Source organism: Blennius ocellaris (genome assembly GCF_963422515.1).
Source record: "Blennius ocellaris genome assembly, chromosome: 11".
NCBI classification, from domain to species: Eukaryota; Metazoa; Chordata; class Actinopteri; order Blenniiformes; family Blenniidae; genus Blennius; species Blennius ocellaris.
Genome location: NC_137660.1, coordinates 24,175,143 through 24,196,427, shown reverse-complemented (window position 1 = coordinate 24,196,427; position 21,285 = coordinate 24,175,143). Strand labels below are relative to the sequence as shown.

General features: G+C 39.8%; 3 protein-coding genes across 3 annotated transcripts; all 3 read left to right on the top strand.

Moving 5' to 3' along the window:
* Window positions 1–451: 451 nt before the first annotated feature.
* LOC308136152 (cytochrome P450 2F2-like) lies at window positions 452–4,610 on the top strand (the record flags this gene model as incomplete). The annotated part of the gene is made up of 11 exons (XM_080504383.1): window positions 452–613; window positions 1,117–1,279; window positions 1,627–1,779; window positions 1,890–2,050; window positions 2,372–2,440; window positions 2,526–2,630; window positions 2,757–2,892; window positions 3,733–3,818; window positions 3,998–4,099; window positions 4,199–4,340; window positions 4,423–4,610. 11 exons carry the CDS (start codon window positions 452–454, stop codon window positions 4,608–4,610), a joined length of 1,467 nt encoding a protein of 488 aa, XP_080360509.1.
* A 2,818-nt stretch (window positions 4,611–7,428) lies between these two features.
* Window positions 7,429–11,634, top strand: LOC308136148 (cytochrome P450 2F2-like; the record flags this gene model as incomplete). The annotated part of the gene is made up of 11 exons (XM_080504379.1): window positions 7,429–7,590; window positions 7,821–7,983; window positions 8,340–8,492; window positions 8,603–8,763; window positions 9,349–9,417; window positions 9,542–9,646; window positions 9,778–9,913; window positions 10,710–10,795; window positions 10,968–11,069; window positions 11,169–11,310; window positions 11,393–11,634. The coding sequence occupies 11 exons, from the start codon at window positions 7,429–7,431 to the stop codon at window positions 11,578–11,580; spliced, it is 1,467 nt and encodes a 488-aa protein (XP_080360505.1). The 3' UTR covers window positions 11,581–11,634.
* Window positions 11,635–14,681: 3,047 nt separating this feature from the next.
* Window positions 14,682–20,772, top strand: LOC308136150 (cytochrome P450 2F2-like; the record flags this gene model as incomplete). Its single annotated transcript, XM_080504381.1, has 11 exons — window positions 14,682–14,911; window positions 15,906–16,068; window positions 17,536–17,688; window positions 17,772–17,932; window positions 18,017–18,085; window positions 18,224–18,328; window positions 19,094–19,229; window positions 19,698–19,783; window positions 20,175–20,276; window positions 20,359–20,500; window positions 20,588–20,772. The coding sequence occupies exons 1-11, from the start codon at window positions 14,750–14,752 to the stop codon at window positions 20,770–20,772; spliced, it is 1,464 nt and encodes a 487-aa protein (XP_080360507.1). The 5' UTR covers window positions 14,682–14,749.
* Window positions 20,773–21,285: the final 513 nt, after the last annotated feature.

Below are 21,285 nucleotides of genomic sequence, written 5' to 3'. Positions count from 1 at the left end.
CCACAAAATGATGTGGGATTTTGCAGTCTTGAGTTTTCCTGTGTGACCTGTGTCAACACTGCAGTGCAAGAAGGCAGACCTTTCCCAAAACAATTCAGCCTATTTGTCTCTTCTTTCAAGAATAATGTAATAAAATTGTCTTACATGTTTTCAAATTGTTCTCGGTCTGATTCCTGTGTATTCTGTCTCCCTGAGTTGTTTTTATTAAAAAAATTTTTTTTTACAGGGAAATCCTCTGGACAGCATCCAAGAAACCACCATTGTCAGTTTTCAAAAGCAGCTCTTACTTTATCTGTAACCATACACCCACTTCCGTTCTAGGTTGTGCCTCACTTTTACCCCTAAGGATCCAAAGTACACAAAGGGTAGAGGCAGTGCTTGGAGCTGAACTCGTCTGAGCTAGCCTCTTAGAGCAAGAGAGCCTCTTTAATTTAGCCCAGTCCTTTCAACCATGTTCGTCTCAGCTGTGCTGATTTTGGTCTGCGTTTGTTTTATTGTGCTTCAACTCATACCTCGGAGGCCCAAGAACTTTCCCCCGGGGCCTTTTGCGCTGCCTATACTGGGAAACCTTCTGAGCCTGAGCCTTGACAATCCTCTGGCAGACTTTGAGAAGGTGAGAAAGTACTCTCATAGATTCTGATGCTGTAAATGCTTATTTTCTTTCATTCATGAATGTCAGACACTTTTTTTTTGTTGCATCTTTTTCATGTTATGCAATCTGTGTGATTGCATAACATGTTGTGGACGTTTTGCCTGTATACATGGACTATGGTCAACCTGTGTGGCCTGTCCTTGGCTCCACATCTTTCACTTTTACTGTCGATAAGCTCAAGGTTTGAATCATGAGGTTTACACAAGGTCAAACAAATAGAATTTAAGTCTAATTAACTAATTTTCAATCAAATGTTTCTCATAAACAGCAAAGTTATTGGAAAGAATGACTTAAATATTTTTGAGTCACTTTGAAATTACTCTGTTTTTGAAAAATGTAATTCTTATTGTTACTTTATGTTCATTTCTGGACAATTTACTTCAATCTGGGATATTTTTCTGTTTTAAAACAAAATGTGGCTTCATGCGAGAGTTGAGTAAAACACTTTTCTTGTCCATGCCCAGCTGAGGAAGTCGTATGGAAACATCTACAGTCTGTACATCGGCCCGAGGCCAGCTGTATTCCTCAATGGAGTGAAGGCTATAAAAGAAGCCATGGTGGTCAAGGGCCCCGACTTCGCTGGACGACCCCAAGACCTACTTGTGAATGACGTCTCCGAGAGGAAAGGTACAGCTCCCTTCATCAGACGAAGACCCTCCATATTCCCGTGTAACCCAGGAGAATATATAGTCTTCATGTTGCTGACATTGTCACAATGCAACAGCAGTAGACATCTGAGTCAGTATAGTGACTTTAACTGGACCGAGAAACTAAATAACTTCATGAAAAGATGTATTTCTATTTGTGAATTTGTTGAAGGTGTAAAAGGTTGATGAGAGCCCTTATCACATGTTTTTTTTTTTACTTGGGGTCACAGTCGGCCTGCAGGTAGAGTTTGGACACTTCTCCCCCCAGGGTATAGAAATATGTGCTCACATTAAAGAAGTGTCTCTCTTTTGCTTTAAACATTGCAGGAGTGATTTTGGCTGATTATGGCCCCAGCTGGAAGGAGCACCGCCGCTTTGCTCTGATGACCCTGAGAAACTTTGGGATGGGTAAGAACTCAATGGAGGACCGGATTCACGGAGAGATAAAATATGTTGTGAAAACACTGGAGCAGAGCATCGGTAAGCCAACCTCCATGAAACTGCATTTGAGTTTATGTTAATATGTCCAATATTTTTTCTCTGTTGTTCAATACTGTGTCATAACTGAGTCGACATTGCGCCGTTTACAGGTGAGCCCTTCAGTCCCCAGGTTATGTTTCACAACGCCGCCTCCAACATCATCTGCCAGGTTCTGTTCGGTACACGCTACGATTACGACGCCAATTTCATCAAAGTGATAGTTCAGTGCTTTACTGAGAACGCCAAATTATCCAGTGGACCGTGGTCAATGGTGAGTTCCCATTCATGAAGCGATCTCTGCCAAACCCCATTTACACAACAACATTGTTTTGCCTATTTGTTTTAGAACTCTTTAGTGTATTCAGGGTAAGAGAACTATTTACTACGTATTTCAGAAAAATTGCATTTTCCTACGTTTACATAGAAATAGTAGGAGCATGTTCAGGAAGTTCCACCTTGGGAGCAGTTTTAAGAAGGATTTACGTTTTCACTTGAGAACTCTCTATTTGATGTCTTACCTTGTAGCTCAATGGACTCTTCTGCCAGGCCAGTTCTGGACTGTGACATTACGTTTAACAACCCTTTTTCACAGCTGTATGACTCATTTCCTATGATCCGTAACCTTCCACTGCCCTTCAGAAAGGCCTTTCAGAATGCTAAGGTAATGTTAAAAAAAAATAAAACATCAATACATAAATCTAGTTTGACAGCAGTCAAGAATAAAACAAATGATTTTTTTTTTTCAGATTGTTCAGGGTCTTGCAATTGAGTTGTTAACCGAGCACAAAAACACAAGAGTCCCCGGAGAGCCACGAGACTTTCTCGACTGTTACCTGGACGAACTGGATAAGGTACGTTCAGTGTGAAAAGAGATGGCGCGGCAAACTGAGTTTAAATAACCCATAATCCATCCCAACCTAAACGTGTTCACACTGTTAATCCATAAGATGCAGGTATGAATGTGCTTCTCTTTTCAGAAAGGAAACGAGTCTTCATTATCAGAAGATCAGCTCATCATGTACTCTCTCGATATTCATTTTGCCGGGACTGACACGACCTCCAACACTCTGCTTACTGGCTTCTTTTACCTGATGCACTTCCCCCACGTACAAGGTACGCCTGGATATGTAGACTTAGCTTTTGATATTAGTGCTGCTTGATGTAATGTTTGATGTTACTTGAAAAATACTTTTTATTAGTATGAAATACACCAACATAGCAGTGCACTTAAAGATCCTTTATTAGTGTGTTTGTTGTTAAAAATGTAGGAATATACATCAATACGTGAGGAGACTGTGAAATTGTTGACCACCTGAAGGAAAACTACATTGCATCTTAATAATGTTCAGCAGATATTAACACTACTCAAAATGCAGAGTTTTAATTCGCTTTACAAGAGGTTTGTTACTTTAAGCATATGTGGAGGAGGCTCAAGCCTAGATGCCAGCCATCACAAAGGAAAAATACACAGGCAACACGCGAAACAATTAAAAAAACATGCCCTCGGGGATACAGACCTGAAGATAGCAAGGCTTTAATAACATCCACAATAGTGAGAATGACTTGGATTTTTAAGCATCGAGAAAGCATTACTAAAGTAGGCAAGGCGGCTTTATTTGTATAGCAATAATACAATTCAAGGTGCATAGTGTATAGACTGAACATGTCTTGACCCCCCCCCCCCCCCCCCCACACACACACACACACACACAAAACACTTTTGACATTCTTGAATAATATTCAGTTTACACCACAAGCATGCAGAATGATTTTTAATATACTCAAAATGTGCCTCATTTATATGGAGTATTCAGTCATTTAACTAAATCAATTCTTCTTGTGTGTTTATAACAAACGACAAACAACTAAATATTATCTCGAGTTCTGGTGTTGTACATATAAAATATTAATCACCGACACTGTGCATTCTGAAATGTTATCTCGCCCTCACAGAAAGATGTCAGCAAGAGATCGACCGGGTGCTGGAAGGAAAGGATCAAGTCTGTTTTGAGGACAGGCATAACATGCCGTACATGCAGGTACTTACCTGCATCACAAATTAAAAAAACAACAACTATTTGTTGTGTTACTGGTCTGCTCAGCAAGGTTTTTTTTTAACCTGTCTGACAGCAAACTTGAAAATTCATTATATCTGGGGCCCTGATCACAGATCATCACATAAAAACAGAACAAACACGTGCAAACTCTCTTCACCCAGGCTGCGATCCATGAAGTGCAGAGAGTCGCTAACACGGTCCCGCTGAGTGTCGTCCACTGCACAACCAAAGACACAGAGCTCATGGGCTATTCAATTCCCAAAGTAAGCAGGAAACTGGCTCAATACGTTTTAACATCTGAGGCTGGAAGGTGAAGACCAACATTTCTCATTGTTGTTTTGTTTGGTTCATTTTCTCTTCAGGGTATGATGGTCATCGAGAACTTGACCTCAGTGCTGAACGAGGAGGGACAGTGGAAGTTCCCTCATGAATTCAACCCTGAAAATTTCCTCAATGAGCAGGGGGAGTTTTTTAAACCGGAGGCCTTCATGCCGTTCTCTGCAGGTAGGACCACATCAGAGCACATCCAGAGTGGCATGCACAGACAGTCTGAGCCTCGTGTTTGACTTACTGCGTGTGTCCCCAGGTCCTCGGGTGTGTGTCGGAGAGGGCCTGGCTCGCATGGAGCTCTTCCTCATCCTGGTGACTCTGCTCAGGAAGTTTAAGTTCATGTGGCCCGAAGACGCAGGAGAGCCGGACTTCACTCCCGTCTACGGAGTCACTTTGACTCCCAAACCGTATCACATGAATGTGCAGCTCAGGTCAACACAGTGAGGCGGTCTGAAAAACACAGATCAACTCAGACTGTGTCTCTACACTTTGAAAGCGTCACTTTCCCTCTGAAGAGTTCGCTGAGGTCCTCGGTGATGGGCCGAATACCCGTCTCAGAAACAGCAACAGACTTCATGTGTCACAGAACATGTTCATAAGCTTACTCTGATATCAATTGTGCATCAACGAGACTCTGTAATTTAACAATTTCTTGGTGTAATAAGGACGGTGGTTATTAACTTGACGCACTTGTATATTATTGACGAGGAGCTGAACTGTCAAGGTATCAGGAAAAACCTATATAATCTGGGGCAGAAGTTGGAGCTCTCGCCTCACAGCAAGAAGGTCATGGGTTCAAATATGGCCCGGCGCCTTTCTGTGTGGAGTTTGCATGTTCTCCCTGTGTGTGCGTGGGTTTCCATTGGGTACTCTGGTTTCCTTCCACATTCCCAAAAGCATGCACTGGGGGTCCCTGAGCAAGACCCTTGCTCCCCCTGAGCGCTGCTCTGTATAGGTGCGACCAATGAATATAAAAAATGTATTGTGTGCACAAAATACATGTAATTTATTTCAATTTAGGGAATGTCCTTCATTAGAGTGGAGTCTGTATTTAAAGCTGTGCCAATGAAACAATGTAACATGAATGTATCATAAAAGTGACAAACTGTTATTGAGCATGAGTAGAAACCTGTTTTATATTTGTCATCATGTTGCAAAGAGAAACACTCTGATTCAGAGAGAAACTGCTGCTGGGGATTTCTCATTATTATAAACACAACGCTTGAATTGAAATGGCACAAACATATGAATAATTAATTTGTATTAATTAGTTGCTATGGTTTGTGACAAGCTGAGTGTTTCAGAGGAGAGGGACAACTTGAGCATTTTTCTGTGACGGTCAAAGTTTGATAATGTGATCTGTCTTATAAATGCAAAAAAAAAAAAGTGGCTGAACTGAGTCGACAACATACGAAGGAAGAGGAATGCCACAAGTCCAGGTTGCTTCATTATAGGGGTTGATTAAAGAAACCAAAATAAACACAAGCAGTGAACTGAAGCTAAAAGGGAAGGAGATCCTGGCCAAAAATAAGGGAAGAGAATGGGTCGTCAGTGAGACATCTGAATTAAGTTCTGATCGAACACATACACTTTATCCATCTGTCAAAAATTAAATACATCGCTGTTAACTGTTTAAGTGACATGTGCATTATTTATCTGTCATGATTAATTTACATATTGATGCAAATATAAACATGTCACTGTTTTTCATTTCGGCGGTGGTAAGAAGGCAAGGAAGGAAACTTTCACTCTCGCTCAGAGAAAGAGGAAGGTCAGACTAATGTTTGCCAGGGAGAATGTAGACAAAGACCAGGCCTTCTGAAATGATGTTCCTGTATTCCAGGAAAAGAGCCTCATACAATATCGACTGTGCAGCATGGCAGTGGAAACATCATGGTTTGGGGATGCTTCGCTGCAGCAGGACCTGGCCAACTCACCATCATAGAATCCGTTATGAATTCTGTCATGTATCAGAGGTTGCTTGTGAGACCTTCTATAAAAAATTATTAAAATAACTAAAGCTGAAGCAGAACTGGAACCTGCAACACTAAGAAATAGAAAATGCTGGAATGGCTGAGTCAAACCAGACCAGATCCTATTGAGGGGTGTTCATGTAAGAAACCCCTCAAACATCTCAGAGCTGAAAGAATTCTGCACCGAGGAGACGGAAAAACCTTCCTCAGACTGATAGATGGCTACAAGAAGCATCTCATTGAAATAATCTTACAGTGGATTTTAGGCAGGTACCAGGTATTTTACAGTGGATAGCACTGGCTATTAGTAGGCAGGGTGTCCCAACTTTTTTGTCGGTAAGAAAATGCATTTTTGTTGATATTGTTTGTGTTGTTCAGTTGCTATTACCTCATAACAACATACCATAGTAAGCTTGGTTCAGGTTTTAGTTTGGCATGATATATTTACATTTTCAAAGACATAAATCATGTAGCTGGAACACAAACTTGATAGCTCAAATCATGATCAGAATAACTTGTCAAAAGGATCTTTAGTGGAGGCACACTTCTACATCAGTGTAATAATCCTGACGACCTGAAATGACTCACTACAAAGTTCACAGACTAAAGGGGAAACAAGATCAATTGTACCCTTGAGCACTCCTGGTGGCCAAACAAATACATTGCAGGTGATGTCATAATTGCTCACAGCTGGCAAGTTTCCTCTTGCAAGGCCACATGTTTGACACGACTGCCTTCAATAAATGTGCTTATAATTACAAAGGATAGTTCAAGTATCTTCAAATAAATCATTTAAAAAACTTCAAAATGGTCTCTGTTAAGGAAATCTTATTTTGTCTCATAAATAATGATGTGGAACTTTGCAGTCTTGAGTTTTCCTGTATGACCTGTGTCAACACTGCAGTGCAAGAAGGCAGACCTTTCCCAAAACAATCCAGCCTCATTGTCTCTTCTTTCAGGAATGATGTAATAAAATTGTCTTACATTTTTTCAAATTGTTCTCGGTCTGATTCCTGTGTATTCTGTCTCCCTGAGTTGTTTTTATTTTGTAAGTTTTTTTTACAGGGAATTTCTCTGGACAGTATCCAAGAAACCACCATTGCCAGTTTTCAAAAGCAGCTGTTTCTTGATCAACACTCACTTCCGTTCAAGGTTGGGCCTCACTTTTTCCCCTAAGGAATGGGGATCCAAAGTACACAAAGGGTAGAGGCGGTGCTTGGAGCTGAACTCATCTGAACTAGCCTCTGAGAGCAAGAGAGCCTCTTTAATTTAGCCCAGTCCTTTCAACCATGTTCGTCTCAGCTGTGCTGATTTTGGTCTGCGTTTGTTTTCTTGTGCTTCAACTCATACCTCGGAGGCCCAAGAACTTTCCTCCTGGGCCTTTTGCGCTGCCTATACTGGGAAACCTTCTGAGCCTGAGCGTTGACAATCCTCTGGCAGACTTTGAGAAGGTGAGAAAGTACTCTCATAGATTCTGATGCTTGGAAAGAATGACTTACATATTTTTGAAAAATGTTATTCTTATTGTTACTTTATGTTCATTTCTGGACAATTGACTTAAATCTGGGATATTTTTGTTTTAAAACAAATTTCTTTTGTATGTTTCTCTGCTTTATTAAGCGATAATTAAATGTGGCTTGATGCGAGAGTTAAGTAAAACACTTTTCTTGTCCATGCCCAGCTGAGGAAGTCGTATGGAAACATCTACAGTCTGTACATCGGCCCGAGGCCAGTTGTATTCCTCAATGGAGTGAAGGCTATAAAAGAAGCCATGGTGGTCAAGGGCCCCGACTTCGCTGGACGACCCCAAGACCTGTTTGTGAATGACGTCACCGAGAGGAAAGGTACAGCTCCCTTCATCAGATGAAGACCCTGCATATGACGCACCAAGCCCGTGTAACCCAGGAGAATATATAGTCTTCATGTTGCTGACATTGTCACAATGCAACAGCAGTAGACATCTGAGTCAGTATAGTGACTTTAACTGGACCGAGAAACTAAATAACTTCATGAAAAGATGTATTTCTATTTGTGAATTTGTTGAAGGTGTAAAAGGTTGATGAGAGCCCTTATCACATGTTTTTTTTTTTACTTGGGGTCACAGTCGGCCTGAGGTAGAGTTTGGACACTTCTCCCCCCAGGGTATAGAAATATGTGCTCACATTAAAGAAGTGTCTCTCTTTTGCTTTAAACATTGCAGGAGTGATTTTGGCTGATTATGGCCCCAGCTGGAAGGAGCACCGCCGCTTTGCTCTGATGACCCTGAGAAACTTTGGGATGGGTAAGAACTCAATGGAGGACCGGATTCACGGAGAGATAAAATATGTTGTGAAAACACTGGAGCAGAGCATCGGTAAGCCAACCTCCATGAAACTGCATTTGAGTTTATGTTAATATGTCCAATATTTTTTCTCTGTTGCTCAATACTGTGTCATAACTGAGTCGACATTGCGCCGTTTACAGGTGAGCCCTTCAGTCCCCAGGTTATGTTTCACAACGCTGCCTCCAACATCATCTGCCAGGTTCTGTTCGGTACGCGCTACGATTACGACGCCAATTTCATCAAAGTGATAGTTCAGTGCTTTACTGAGAACTCCAAATTATCCAGTGGACCGTGGTCAGTGGTGAGTTCCCGTTCATGAAGCGATCTCTGTCAGGCCCCATTTACACAACAACATTGTTTTGCCTATTTGTTTTAGACCTCTTTAGTGTATTCAGGGTAAGAGAACTATTTACTACGTATTTCAGAAAAATTGCATTTTCCTACGTTTACATAGAAATAGTAGGAGCATGTTTAGGAAGTTCCACCTTGGGAGCAGTTTTAAGAAGGATTTGCATTTTCACTTGAGAACTCTCTATTTGATGTCTTACAAAAACCTTGTAGCTCAATGGACTCTTCTGCCAGGCCAGTTCTGGACTGTGACATTACGTTTAACAACCCTTTTGTCGAAGGTGTAATTATAGTTTTCCGACCATATTCAAATGCAATACTGACAGCTTCTTTGTAGATGAAACGTTGCAGCCTTGTGACATCTGGTGATATTTAAAGGAGTGCAAACCAGTTTAGAAACAGCTTCTTTATGGGCCTGAAGGAGGGTTCAGTCTCGCCACCATCCTAACATGAACAAGCAAATGCTTACCAAGTAAATCTCACACTGGAATGCAATTTTGTTTTTGCATACAAATAAAATGGTTGTTTTTTTTCACAGCTGTATGACTCATTTCCTATGATCCGTAACCTTCCACTGCCCTTCAGAAAGGCCTTTCAGAATGCTAAGGTAATGTTAAAAAAAAAAAATATATATATATATATATATATTTATATATATATATATCAACACATAAATCTAGTTTGACAGCTGTCAAGAATAAAACAAATGTTTGTTTGGTTTTTTTTTTCAGACTGCTCAGGATCTTGCAATTGAGTTGTTAACCGAGCACAAAAACACAAGAGTCCCCGGAGAGCCACGAGACTTTCTCGACTGTTACCTGGACGAACTGGATAAGGTACGATCAAGTGTGAAAAGAGATGGCGTGGCAAACTGAGTTTAAATAACCCATAATCCATCCCAACCTAAACGTGTTCACACTGTTAATCCATAAGATGCAGGTATAAACGTGAGCGCTTCTCTTTTTAGAAAGGAAACAAGTCTTCATTATCAGAAGATCGGCTCATCATGTACTCTCTCGATATTCATTTTGCCGGGACTGACACGACCTCCAACACTCTGCTTACTGGCTTCTTTTACCTGATGCACTTCCCCCACGTACAAGGTACGCCTGGATACGTAGACTTAGCTTTTGATATTAGTGCTGCTTGATGTAATGTTTGATGTTACTTGAAAAATACTTTTTATTAGTATGAAATACACCAACATAGCAGTGCACTTAAAGATCCTTTATTAGTGTGTTTGTTGTTAAAAATGTAGGAATATACATCAATACGTGAGGAGACTGTGAAATTGTTGACCACCTGAAGGAAAACTACATTGCATCTTAATAATGTTCAGCAGATATTAACACTACTCAAAATGCAGAGTTTTAATTCGCTTTACAAGAGGTTTGTTACTTTAAGCATATGTGGAGGAGGCTCAAGCCTAGATGCCAGCCATCACAAAGGAAAAATACACAGGCAACACGCGAAACAATTAAAAAAACATGCCCCCGGGGATACAGACCTGAAGATAGCAAGGCTTTAATAACATCCACAATAGTGAGAATGACTTGGATTTTTAAGCATCGAGAAAGCATTACTAAAGTAGGCAAGGCGGCTTTATTTGTATAGCAATAATACAATTCAAGGTGCTTAGTGTATAGACTGAACATGTTTTGACCCCCCCCACACACACACACACACATGCACACACAAAACACTTTTGAGATTTTGAGATTCTTTAATAATATTCAGTTTACACCACAAACATGCAGAATGATTTTAACTAAATCAATTCTTCTTGTGTGTTTATAACAAACTACAAACAACAACATATTATCTCGAGTTCTGGTGTTGTACATATAAAATATTAATCACCGACACTGTGCATTCTGAAATGTTATATCGCCCTCACAGAAAGATGTCAGCAAGAGATCGACCGGGTGCTGGAAGGAAAGGATCAAGTCTGTTTTGAGGACAGGCATAACATGCCGTACATGCAGGTACCCGCATCACAAATAAAAAAAACAACTATTTGTTGTGTTACTGGTCTGCTCAGCAAGGTTTTTTTTAAGCCTGTCTGACAGCAAACTTGAAAATTCCTTATATCTGGGGCCCTGATCACAGATCATCACATAAAAACAGAACAAACACGTGCAAACTCTCTTCACCCAGGCTGCGATCCATGAAGTGCAGAGAGTTGCTAACACGGTCCCGCTGAGTGTCGTCCACTGCACAACCAAAGACACAGAGCTCATGGGCTATTCAATTCCCAAAGTAAGCAGGAAACTGGCTCAATACGTTTTAACATCTGAGGCTGGAAGGTGAAGACCAACATTTCTCATTGTTGTTTTGTTTGGTTCATTTTCTCTTCAGGGTATGATGGTCATCGAGAACTTGACCTCAGTGCTGAACGAGGAGGGACAGTGGAAGTTCCCTCATGAATTCAGCCCTGAAAATTTCCTCAATGAGCAGGGGGAGTTTTATAGACCGGAGGCCTTCATGCCGTTCTCTGCAGGTAGGACCACATCAGAGCACATCCAGAGTGGCATGCACAGACAGTCTGAGCCTCGTGTTTGACTTGCCGCGTGTGTCCCCAGGTCCTCGGGTGTGTGTCGGAGAGGGCCTGGCTCGCATGGAGCTCTTCCTCATCCTGGTGACTCTGCTGAGGAAGTTTAAGTTCATGTGGCCCAAAGACGCAGGAGAGCCGGACTTCACTCCCATCTACGGAGTCACTTTGACTCCCAAACCGTATCACATGAATGTGCAGCTCAGGTCAACACAGTGAGGCGGCCTGAAAAACACAGATCAACTCAGACTGTGTCTCTACCAGTGTTGGGAACGCTACTTTAAAAAAGTAATTACTCACTACTAGTTCCAAAATGTAACTGAGTTAGTAATTGAATTACTCTATAATAAAAGTAACTAAATATCAAGGAGTAACAAATATCAAAGTAACTATTTCCGTTAATGTTAAAAAAAAGTTGCTATATAGATAGATAGATAGATAGCTTTATTTGTCATGTATGTCAAAACATTCAGATTTTTTTTTTTAGCAGGTTTCACAAGTCAATAGAAATGAGTAGGACAGACAGGTGCTTGTTGTTGTTGTACATAACTATATTTATTGCACATCAACAGAGGTTTACACTTCAAGTATTATCATGAAAAGTAAACAGTGTGTTCTACTCTATATCAAATTAAATCAAATGTTCACAACCTGAGACAACCGGTCAAGTAAACAACGTGTACTTCCAAGTATTTCGTTCACAACAAAAGTAAATGTTTAAACAACAAGAAAAGGCGAGGGGGAAACATCTAGCTTTTGCTGCTTGGGCGCCTTTGCCCCTTGTCCTTCTTTGCTCGTGGTTGGAGGATCTCATCTGTGGTTGAGGTATCGTGTTTTTGGCGACAAGCTTTGTAGACGCGTGTGTCGTTGTGAGATGCTTCATCAAATTTGAGTTGCTCACCACGGATGTCGACAAAGTCTTGCTCCTGGACATAATGTACACTTCCCATGCACGTTCTTGCCTTTGACCACAATGAATTTAAAGTAGTGCTTGTATCGCTACCTTGAAAATTAAAAATGAAAAAAAAAAGTTTTCATCGGACTGCTCCACGCTGCTCTCGTGTCTGTGTGTGGGTGTGTGTGTGCTCAGCTGTCACGTATGTAAAAGAATGGGCTCTGATTGGCTCCCATGAAAGACGACTCCGCCCCAGCCAATCACTGACCTCGTTTTTAAGCCACCTCCTCACAGTCGCTCCAGCCGGATATGAAGCCTGGAGTGCTCCTGGATGACATCAATGCAATGTAACGCATCCCATGTAACGTTCAGTAACGTTAACGGCGTAAAAAATAATTAATTAGATTACCCCGTTACTGACAAAAATAACGCCGTTACCTAACGCCGTTATTCCAAACACTGTCAACGAGACAGTAATTTAACGATTTCTTGGTGTAAAAAGGACGGTGGTTAGTAACTTGAAACCTTTCTGTGTGGAGTTTGCATGTTCTCCCTGTGTGAGAAGAAGTCGAAGATGTCATCATGGGACCGAAAACAGCTTCTTGCTCCCGTTGAAGTGAAAGTGCATGCATCTACAATCAGGAAGAGACTTTGACTTCCGTGGGAGGCAAGGAAGGAAACCTTCACTCTCGCTCAGAGAAACAGGAAGGTCAGACTAAAGTTTGCCAGGGATAACGTAGATAAAGACCAGGCCATCTGAAATAATGTTCCTGTATTCCAGGAAAAGAGCCTCATACAGTATCGACTGTGCAGCATGGCAGTGGAAACATCATGGTTTGGGGATGCTTCGCTGCAGCAGGACCTGGCCAACTCACCATCATAGAATCCACCATGCATTCTGTCATGTATCAGAGGTTGCTTGTGAGACCTTCTATAAAAAATTATTAAAATAACTAAAGCTGAAGCAGAACTGGAACCTGCAACACTAAGAAATAGAAAATGCTAGAATGGCTGAGTCAAACCAGACCAGATCCTATTGAGGGGTGTTCATGTAAGAAACCCCTCAAACATCTCAGAGCTGAAAGAATTCTGCACCGAGGAGTCGGAAAAACCTTCCTCAGAGTGATAGATGGCTACAAGAAGCATCTCATTGAAATTATTTTACAGTGGATTTTAGGCAGGTACCAGGTATTTTACAGTGGATAGCACTGGCTATTAGTAGGCAGGGTGTCCCAACTTTTTTGTCGGTAAGAAAACTTGTGCACACAAGTTAATTATCTTCTGCAAACAAGATAATTTACAATGAACTCATATGCATCTTTAACATCTTCCAAAACACACAGCCACCATTTAATGGAGAGACCTGATCCAATCAAGTTTTATTTTTAACTTGGAATGTCATACAGTGTGACTCTTGCACGTAGACATGGGATTGTTATCTGCAGGAATCACTGAGTTCATTACTGGCCAGATCATACTTTCACGGTACATGGCGGACCCAAAAGCAGACTTGACACGAAGATAAAGTTTAAAGAGTTTATTCTCACGACCAGAGGCAGAGGTATCCAGGAAGGGTCAGGCAAAAGAAGCCTCTGTTGAATGATTAAATCCAGATTTGAGAAATCTAAGTATAGTGGTTTTTGATCAGGACCTGTTCTGATGTGGTCTATGTTTGAAAAGATAATCTGGGATATCTCCCAATAAGCATTTTCACAAATAGAATAAAGGCTATACAAATTCTCTCTCTCTCTCTCTCTCTCTCTCTCTCTCTTTAAAAAAAAAGTAATTTTTGTAAATTGTAAAATTCTGTACATGTCTATCCTGCAAATGCCACTGAATGATTCCTAGAGACTTCCAACGCTCTGCCTTGCCCCACCATTGAATAGAGCATCAACAGAAACAACAAACAGCCGAAAACGCCAAAATATATCCTTGAAATTGCAAGAAAAAGAAATGAAATGAGACAAAACAATGGATATTGGGAGCTGAGAGTGGGGACTCAGAAATAATAAACACAATAATAAGGGCAGTGATAATAGGAGAGGGCTTCATGGTGGAAATAAATCCAAAACAATGAGAGTTTGTTTACCCCCAGAGGGGACTAACCTCTCAGAACATCATGTGCGTGTGTAATGGAACGAAATAAGGAATGTGGATAATTGGCTGAGAGACAAGAGAAACTACAACCGGTATCTCGCGATCAGCTGTTTTTTTGTCTTTTTATTTATATTTTTTATTTCCCCTGAAGCTCTCTCTCTCTCTCTCTCTCTCTCTCTTGCCAAAGCATACCACAGATTGTACGACTCCCACAAAAGCAAAACAACACAAGAGGACACACAGTTGCCGTTCCCTATTTCCACGTGACTGTCGCCTGTTTTAACTTGTCCTGTAGAGCTGAACTACAAAAGCCACCAAGCGGAGGAGGCAGAGCTTTTAACACTGGGGAAACCGCAAAGCCTCTTCATTCAAACACAGCCTGCCAACCGTCCAGCGATGTTTGTCTCCGTTGTCCTACTGTTTTTCTGCCTTTTCTTCATCCTCCTTCAGCTGAAACCACAGAGGCCCAAGAACTTCCCCCCTGGCCCCCCCGGCCTGCCCATACTGGGAAACATCACACAACTGAACCTCAAGTACCCTCTGAATGACTTTGAGCGGGTATGGAAACCCTACATTGTCTGGTGACGTTTGCTTTTCTCTCTCTCTCTCTCTCTCTCTCTCTCTCTCTCTCTCTCTCTCTCTCTCTCTCTCTCTCTTCTGCACTTTATGCAAACATTTGCATTTTTTTTTTTTAGAAAAAAATATTGTGCCTTAATTCTTCTCTTCACTTACTTTGCTTACAGGTGCATCAATGTGTTATTTTTTCTAAACTGTTGACTGCATCTTAAAGTTGACTTTAAGATGCTTAAAACGTTTGCAAATGCAACCAGTTGTTTCGGTGTTGTTCAGTTGCTATAACCATAACAACATACCATAGTAAGCTTGGTTCAGGTTTTAGTTTTCAATATTTTGAATCCAAAAATGTCATTTATAACCAGGAGTGTCAACATTTGAAAATATTACCTAGAATTTATTCCATAAATCTTGGAATTTATTTCCAGGAAATTGCCAATACTGAGACATGAACCGATAGATCAGCGGTGTCGAGGCGAAAGCTGACTTACCTTTTGAAAAAAATGGCATTAACATCAAAGCCAAATGGTCAGGGTGGATTTGTAAAAATATGCTGACGATGCAACAAACTGTGGATATTTCAATGTATTTTGCACCAAAAAAAGGGATAATGTTGAAAACCGAATGAATTTCTTTTGAATTTAAATAATGCATTAATAATGCATGATGATATAATAATTAAAACAAAGGAATCCAATATGACTTTTCTGAGGTTAGGTATTTCAACACGTTACTGGTCCAGCTGACTCAGCACTGGAGACGATCCCAATGGACTGTTTGGCCTCTTTTTAATTTCCTCCTTGCTTTCCTAATGTTTTTCAGTGTTTTGGTAATATTCCTATGTGTTTCTGCTACATTTATTTGTTATAAAATTCCATTTGCGTTATTTATTTGTCAACCCATTTGAAAGTAAATGCCAATCTACATGTACAACTCTTGCACTTCAGACTTGTGACATTTTCTCCCGGTGTTCTTGCAGCTGAGGAAGTCTTACGGAAATGTCTACAGTCTGTTCATCGGAACCAAACCGGCGGTGGTCCTCAATGGACTGAGGGCCATAAAGGAGGCATTAGTGACCAAGGGGACAGACTTTGCTGGGAGACCACAAGACATGTTTGTTAACGATGTCACAAAGAGGCGAGGTAGAGCAAATAATGTGTGAGAACATTCACAGCTTCATTGCATTTCTTTGTGTGTTCCTTTTTGCGTCAACTGGATTCCAACGTGTGTCATTTCTCCTCCTGCAATTGGAGATTTTAATCTCCATTGTTCACTGAGAAGCAGAAACCTGTTTTCACTAACTGCTGAAATGCCTGAAACCAAACAACACGGAGCCAGTTCATCAGAAAGCTAGGTCAAAACAACTGTAGTTTTTGAATCAATATTTGGAAATACAAGATTGTAAAAATCAAATTTTCTGGTGAATCCCTTGATCATCAAATGTTTTATTTATGTATTTATTTATTTAAATTGTTCAATCACAGCACATTTTCAGCAAATTAGTCCAGTGTGGAGGAACTCGGTGGCAGAGCTCACCTCGCAGCAAAAAAACTTGTTCCTCATCTGATCGTGACCATACTGTGGTGTGCAAACTCTTCACAATCTCGGCTGCTAAGCGCCTTGCAACACTGCCGTGTTTACTCCACAATGCAGCCATGTTTAAATATCTTCCCGTAGTTGTTTGGTGCGTTCAAGAACGCCTGGAAGATTCGGCTACGTTATGGACATTAATTTTAATGCGCTTTGTTTGAAAAGCCAAAAGTCAATATCTTGCGAAGAATGTGTAAATCTGAGTGGTTTTCTTTAAATGTGGTTAATTAGAAAATTTACTAAAAATATATTTTTTTGTAAGTATTAAAACAAACTGTTTAAAGGCATTCGATGGATTTCCGTGCTGTATTTTGATTAAACTACCTTGTTTTAAAACACGTATACAAATGATCTGAAATGCTTATTTTAATTTGCTTGGTTGCTTAAAGTTAAAAGTATTTATTTCTAGTATAGTAATTTATTTTCAAAATATGATTAATAATTGAACACAGTTGCATAAATAAAAACATATCCAATGATATTATACAATAAAGTGAGGTTACTGTAATTTAAAACAGTTTCTCTCTGATAGCTGCAGGCTGCAGAGTTGGCAAATATTAGTATTTCATTACTATACTTAAGCATTCAGGTAGACGTCCTTGACTTTATTTTTTGAAGACTTTTTAGATTTACTACATACTGCATTTGTGCTTTCCGCTCATTATTTTCCTCAAAGTGGCCTTATCATTTTTTACAGTGGAAAATTCAACGACTGTAAAGAATGTTCATAATGACATCATCAATGGTTGGATGGCAAAACTTCCTGTTTTCTCTTCAAAGATAAAATTCCTTTGAAAAAATTTAATTCAAATGGAAGTCATGGTGTTTCATATAAAATGCAACTGGTTTGTTTTATTAGGATTTCAATTATTGCTGATGATTAAGTGGATAAATCTAAGATAACAATTAGTGTTGATGAATGTCTTGATGTATGATGCTGAGGCGTTCTAGAATCATGTCCCTTTAATGTAGTCACCAATTCACTATTCATCAGGTCTTTGTGTTCCTTCCTCTTGCAGGAGTAGTTTTTGTAGATTACGGCTCCAGTTGGAAGGAGCATCGTCGCTTTGCCCTCACCACCTTGAAGAACTTTGGGATGGGGAAGAATTCGATGGAGGACAAGATTCACGATGAGCTCCAACACACCATCAAATCTCTGGAAAACAGCATTGGTGGGCCATCCTGTTGGGGTCACGCCGGCCTGCGGGGGGCATTTTAATGGCACCGTCATTACTATTCTTCTGTCTTTTTCCAGGCGACACCCTGAATCCACAGGAGCTATTTCATAAAACATCTTTTAATATCATCAGTCAGATTATATTCGGTTCTCGCTACAATCACAATGACGAAGTCCTGAAGGCTTTTGTCTATTACATCAGGGAGACTATAAAAATAGGCCATGGACCATGGGGGATGGTGAGAACGACTTGAGTGATTTATGCCAGGAAATAATCTGTACTAATAAATTTAAACCAACTTTTTTTCCTTCTTTTTTTTAAGATTTATGACTCTTTTCCCAAACTTCGTAACCTACCGCTGCCTTTCAAAAAGGCCTTTGAGAATTTTGAGGTAATCCTGAACTCAAACCCATTAATTAAAATTTTTTGTGTATGTGTTCTTTATTCTGTAAATGAACACATGAATATAATAACGGTGATTGTTAATTTTTTTTTTAACTCTGTTATAATGTTGTCTTGTATTGTGCAGAACATTTCAAAGGTTGTGGTTCGTTTGGTGACCGAGCACAAGGAGACCAAAGTCCCTGGAGATCCGCGAGACTTCACAGACTGCTACCTGGATGAAATGGACAAGGTGATTTATGATGAGAAGAATAAACTCCAAGCATGAATTTGTTGAGTCGCATTTTGTGAGATGGTAAACACATTTCATGAGTAAGAATGACAATGATAATAAGTCATTTTTGAAGAAAAAAAATTCTTATAACACTTATAGTCACACAAAATTCTCATTCAATTTTTCAAATTTAATACGAAAACAGACTTTGCAGAAATCAAAATGAAAACATCAATGAGAAAAAAAAACATGACAAACAGATATAATGGACCAGATATTTAGAGCAAGTTCACCATATAAAAAATAGAAACCTCCCATCTGAAAAGTTATAGAAGTTGATTGGATTTTTTTGGTAGTTTGTAATATGTAGTATATTTCTCAAGTTAATCCACGTAAAATGTAATCTGTAAATTTGTAAAGTTACAAAGGACGCTCCTCCTCATACTTTGCAGTCTTCAAACCAATGAAAAATCTTGGATTTCATGGCTAATGAAAGAGTGCTGGTTATTTCATGCAAATTCAAACAGAATACAAGCTGAAATTAATCAAATTGTAGTGAGGAGTTTATATTAAGGTAACAATATCAAATGCAACAAATGTTGAACAAAACTAGAAACATAAAATAAGTAATTTTCAATAAATTAGTGGCCATAATTCTCAGGAATCTTTTTCTTGGACGTGCTTTGTCAAAATCTTGCTCTCTGATAGTGAGTAGGAATTTTTTGCAGGCGTCACAAAGATCACAGTCATATCACTTAATCAGATGTTTTTCTCTCTTTGTAGAAAATGGATGATTCGTGTTTTTCAGAAGACGAACTGACAACGTATGCTCTCGATATCCTCACCGCAGGAACTGACACGGCCTCCAGCACCCTGCTCGCTGGATTTCTTTACCTGATGAGCTACCCACACATACAAGGTGAATATGAACATGAGCTGTTAATATCTTGTCCATGAATCTCAAGGTGATACTTAAATTGGATTAGTTTTAATAGTTTGTCAAATAAAGATAGGCTTCAACTGCCTACTGACTTTTACTTGCAGACTTTCACATGTTATCTATTTAAAATGTAAAAATGATTTGACTGAGGTGCAGACCCTGCAATTGCGATTCCTGCCATGCAAATGCCATTGAAAGCAGCAGGAACCCATTAAATGAGTGAAAATCAATTTGTCGGGCTTTGCATAAGGCTTATGAAATTACAATCTTTGTTTTTCTCACAATAAACAACCCTGGACAACACTTCTTAGCTCTGCTGGCAGGTATTATTCTATAATCTGAAACAGGATTCAGCCGATATTATGTTGTAATTTTTTTTGCACGGTCATGTCATTGCTTGAGTTGCCTTCTGAAATGTTTTTTTCTGATGTTGCTTTGCTGTCTCAGAGCGATGTCAGCAAGAGATCGACCGGGAGCTGGAGCATAAGGAGAAGGTCACTTTTGACGACCGATACAAAATGCCTTACACGCAGGTATTGCACATTACACACAGATTTCTTCATAGAATTCAACATGATGATTATGAACAATGAGAGAACACTTTTTCTATACAAGCACATAGCTGATCTCATATATATATATATATATATATATATATATATATATATATATATATAGATAGATAGATAGATAGATAGATAGATAGATAGATAGATACACACCTGCATTACATCACATAAAGAATGTCAATGTGCCAGGAATGGTGGGAAAATTATATTCGTAACTCATTGTGCCTGTGTGTAAACACAACTTAAAATTGTGTAATATTGTATAAGTGTGCCCTACCAACTGACCCACAAAAACATTTAATAATGTATTGTGAAATAAATGAAAACATGGGGGGGGGGGAATTATATTGTGCAGGCTGTGATCAATGAAGCACAGAGGATGGCCAATGTAGTTCCTCTCAGCATCTTCCACTGCACCACCAAACACACAGAGCTGATGGGGTATTCCATTCCGAAGGTAAGAAGCATTTGATTGAAAAGATTTTCACAAGAGCATTTTATATAGGTTTTTGGTGTTGATTTCTGGGTTTTCCCTTCAGGGTACTGTGATCATTGAGAACATGATGTCGGTGCTGAGAGAGGAGGGACAGTGGAAGTTTCCTCATGAATTCAACCCTGAAAACTTCCTCAATGAGCAGGGGGAGTTTGTTCAACCAGAGGCATTCATTCCTTTCTCTGCAGGTATGAGTGCTTCACGCCATATAAGACCCGAGTCGTATAAAAGTGCATTTGAACCGTGAAGTCATTTTTAAAAATGGATGTCCTCAGGTCCTCGGGTGTGTCTTGGAGAGGGTTTGGCTCGCATGGAGCTCTTCCTCATCCTGGTGACCCTGTTGAGGAAGTTTAAGTTCATCTGGCCTGAAGATGCAGGAGAGCCGGACTTCACTCCGGTCTTTGGGATCACCATGACACCCAGACCGTATCGCATGAAGGTCCAACTCAGATCGACATAGTGAGATGTTGCATAATCTCTATGTAGTTATGTATGTAATAACAAACTGCATTTGTAATTAAAAGAAAGTGCACAATAAATACTTAAAAAAAAAAGTTTTGAGAATTCTATTTTCATGTACCTTACAAATACTGGATCTGCACAGTGGGGTTGTGGTCCGCCCGCTCACATCGCAGTGAGGGAATACTCAGTTTGAGGAAAAAAAAAAAAAAAAAAAAAAAAAAAATATATATATATATATATATATATATTTATTTATTTTTTCCCTTCATTCCTTCCTTCATTCCTTCATATATATGTATATTCCTTCATTGACTGATTGATTGATTGATTGATTGCGTATTGCCATGTTAAGGTTTATTGATGACAATGGTTGGTTCCAATTCTTTTGCGTTACTTGAAGGCACTGTTAGAGTAGGTTGGCCTGTGGTTGGCTGAGAGTGGAGAAATGGGCGGTTCAGGTGTGGGTGCAGTGACTGCATACATGCGCTGCGAGTGTCTGTCTCAGGTTAGA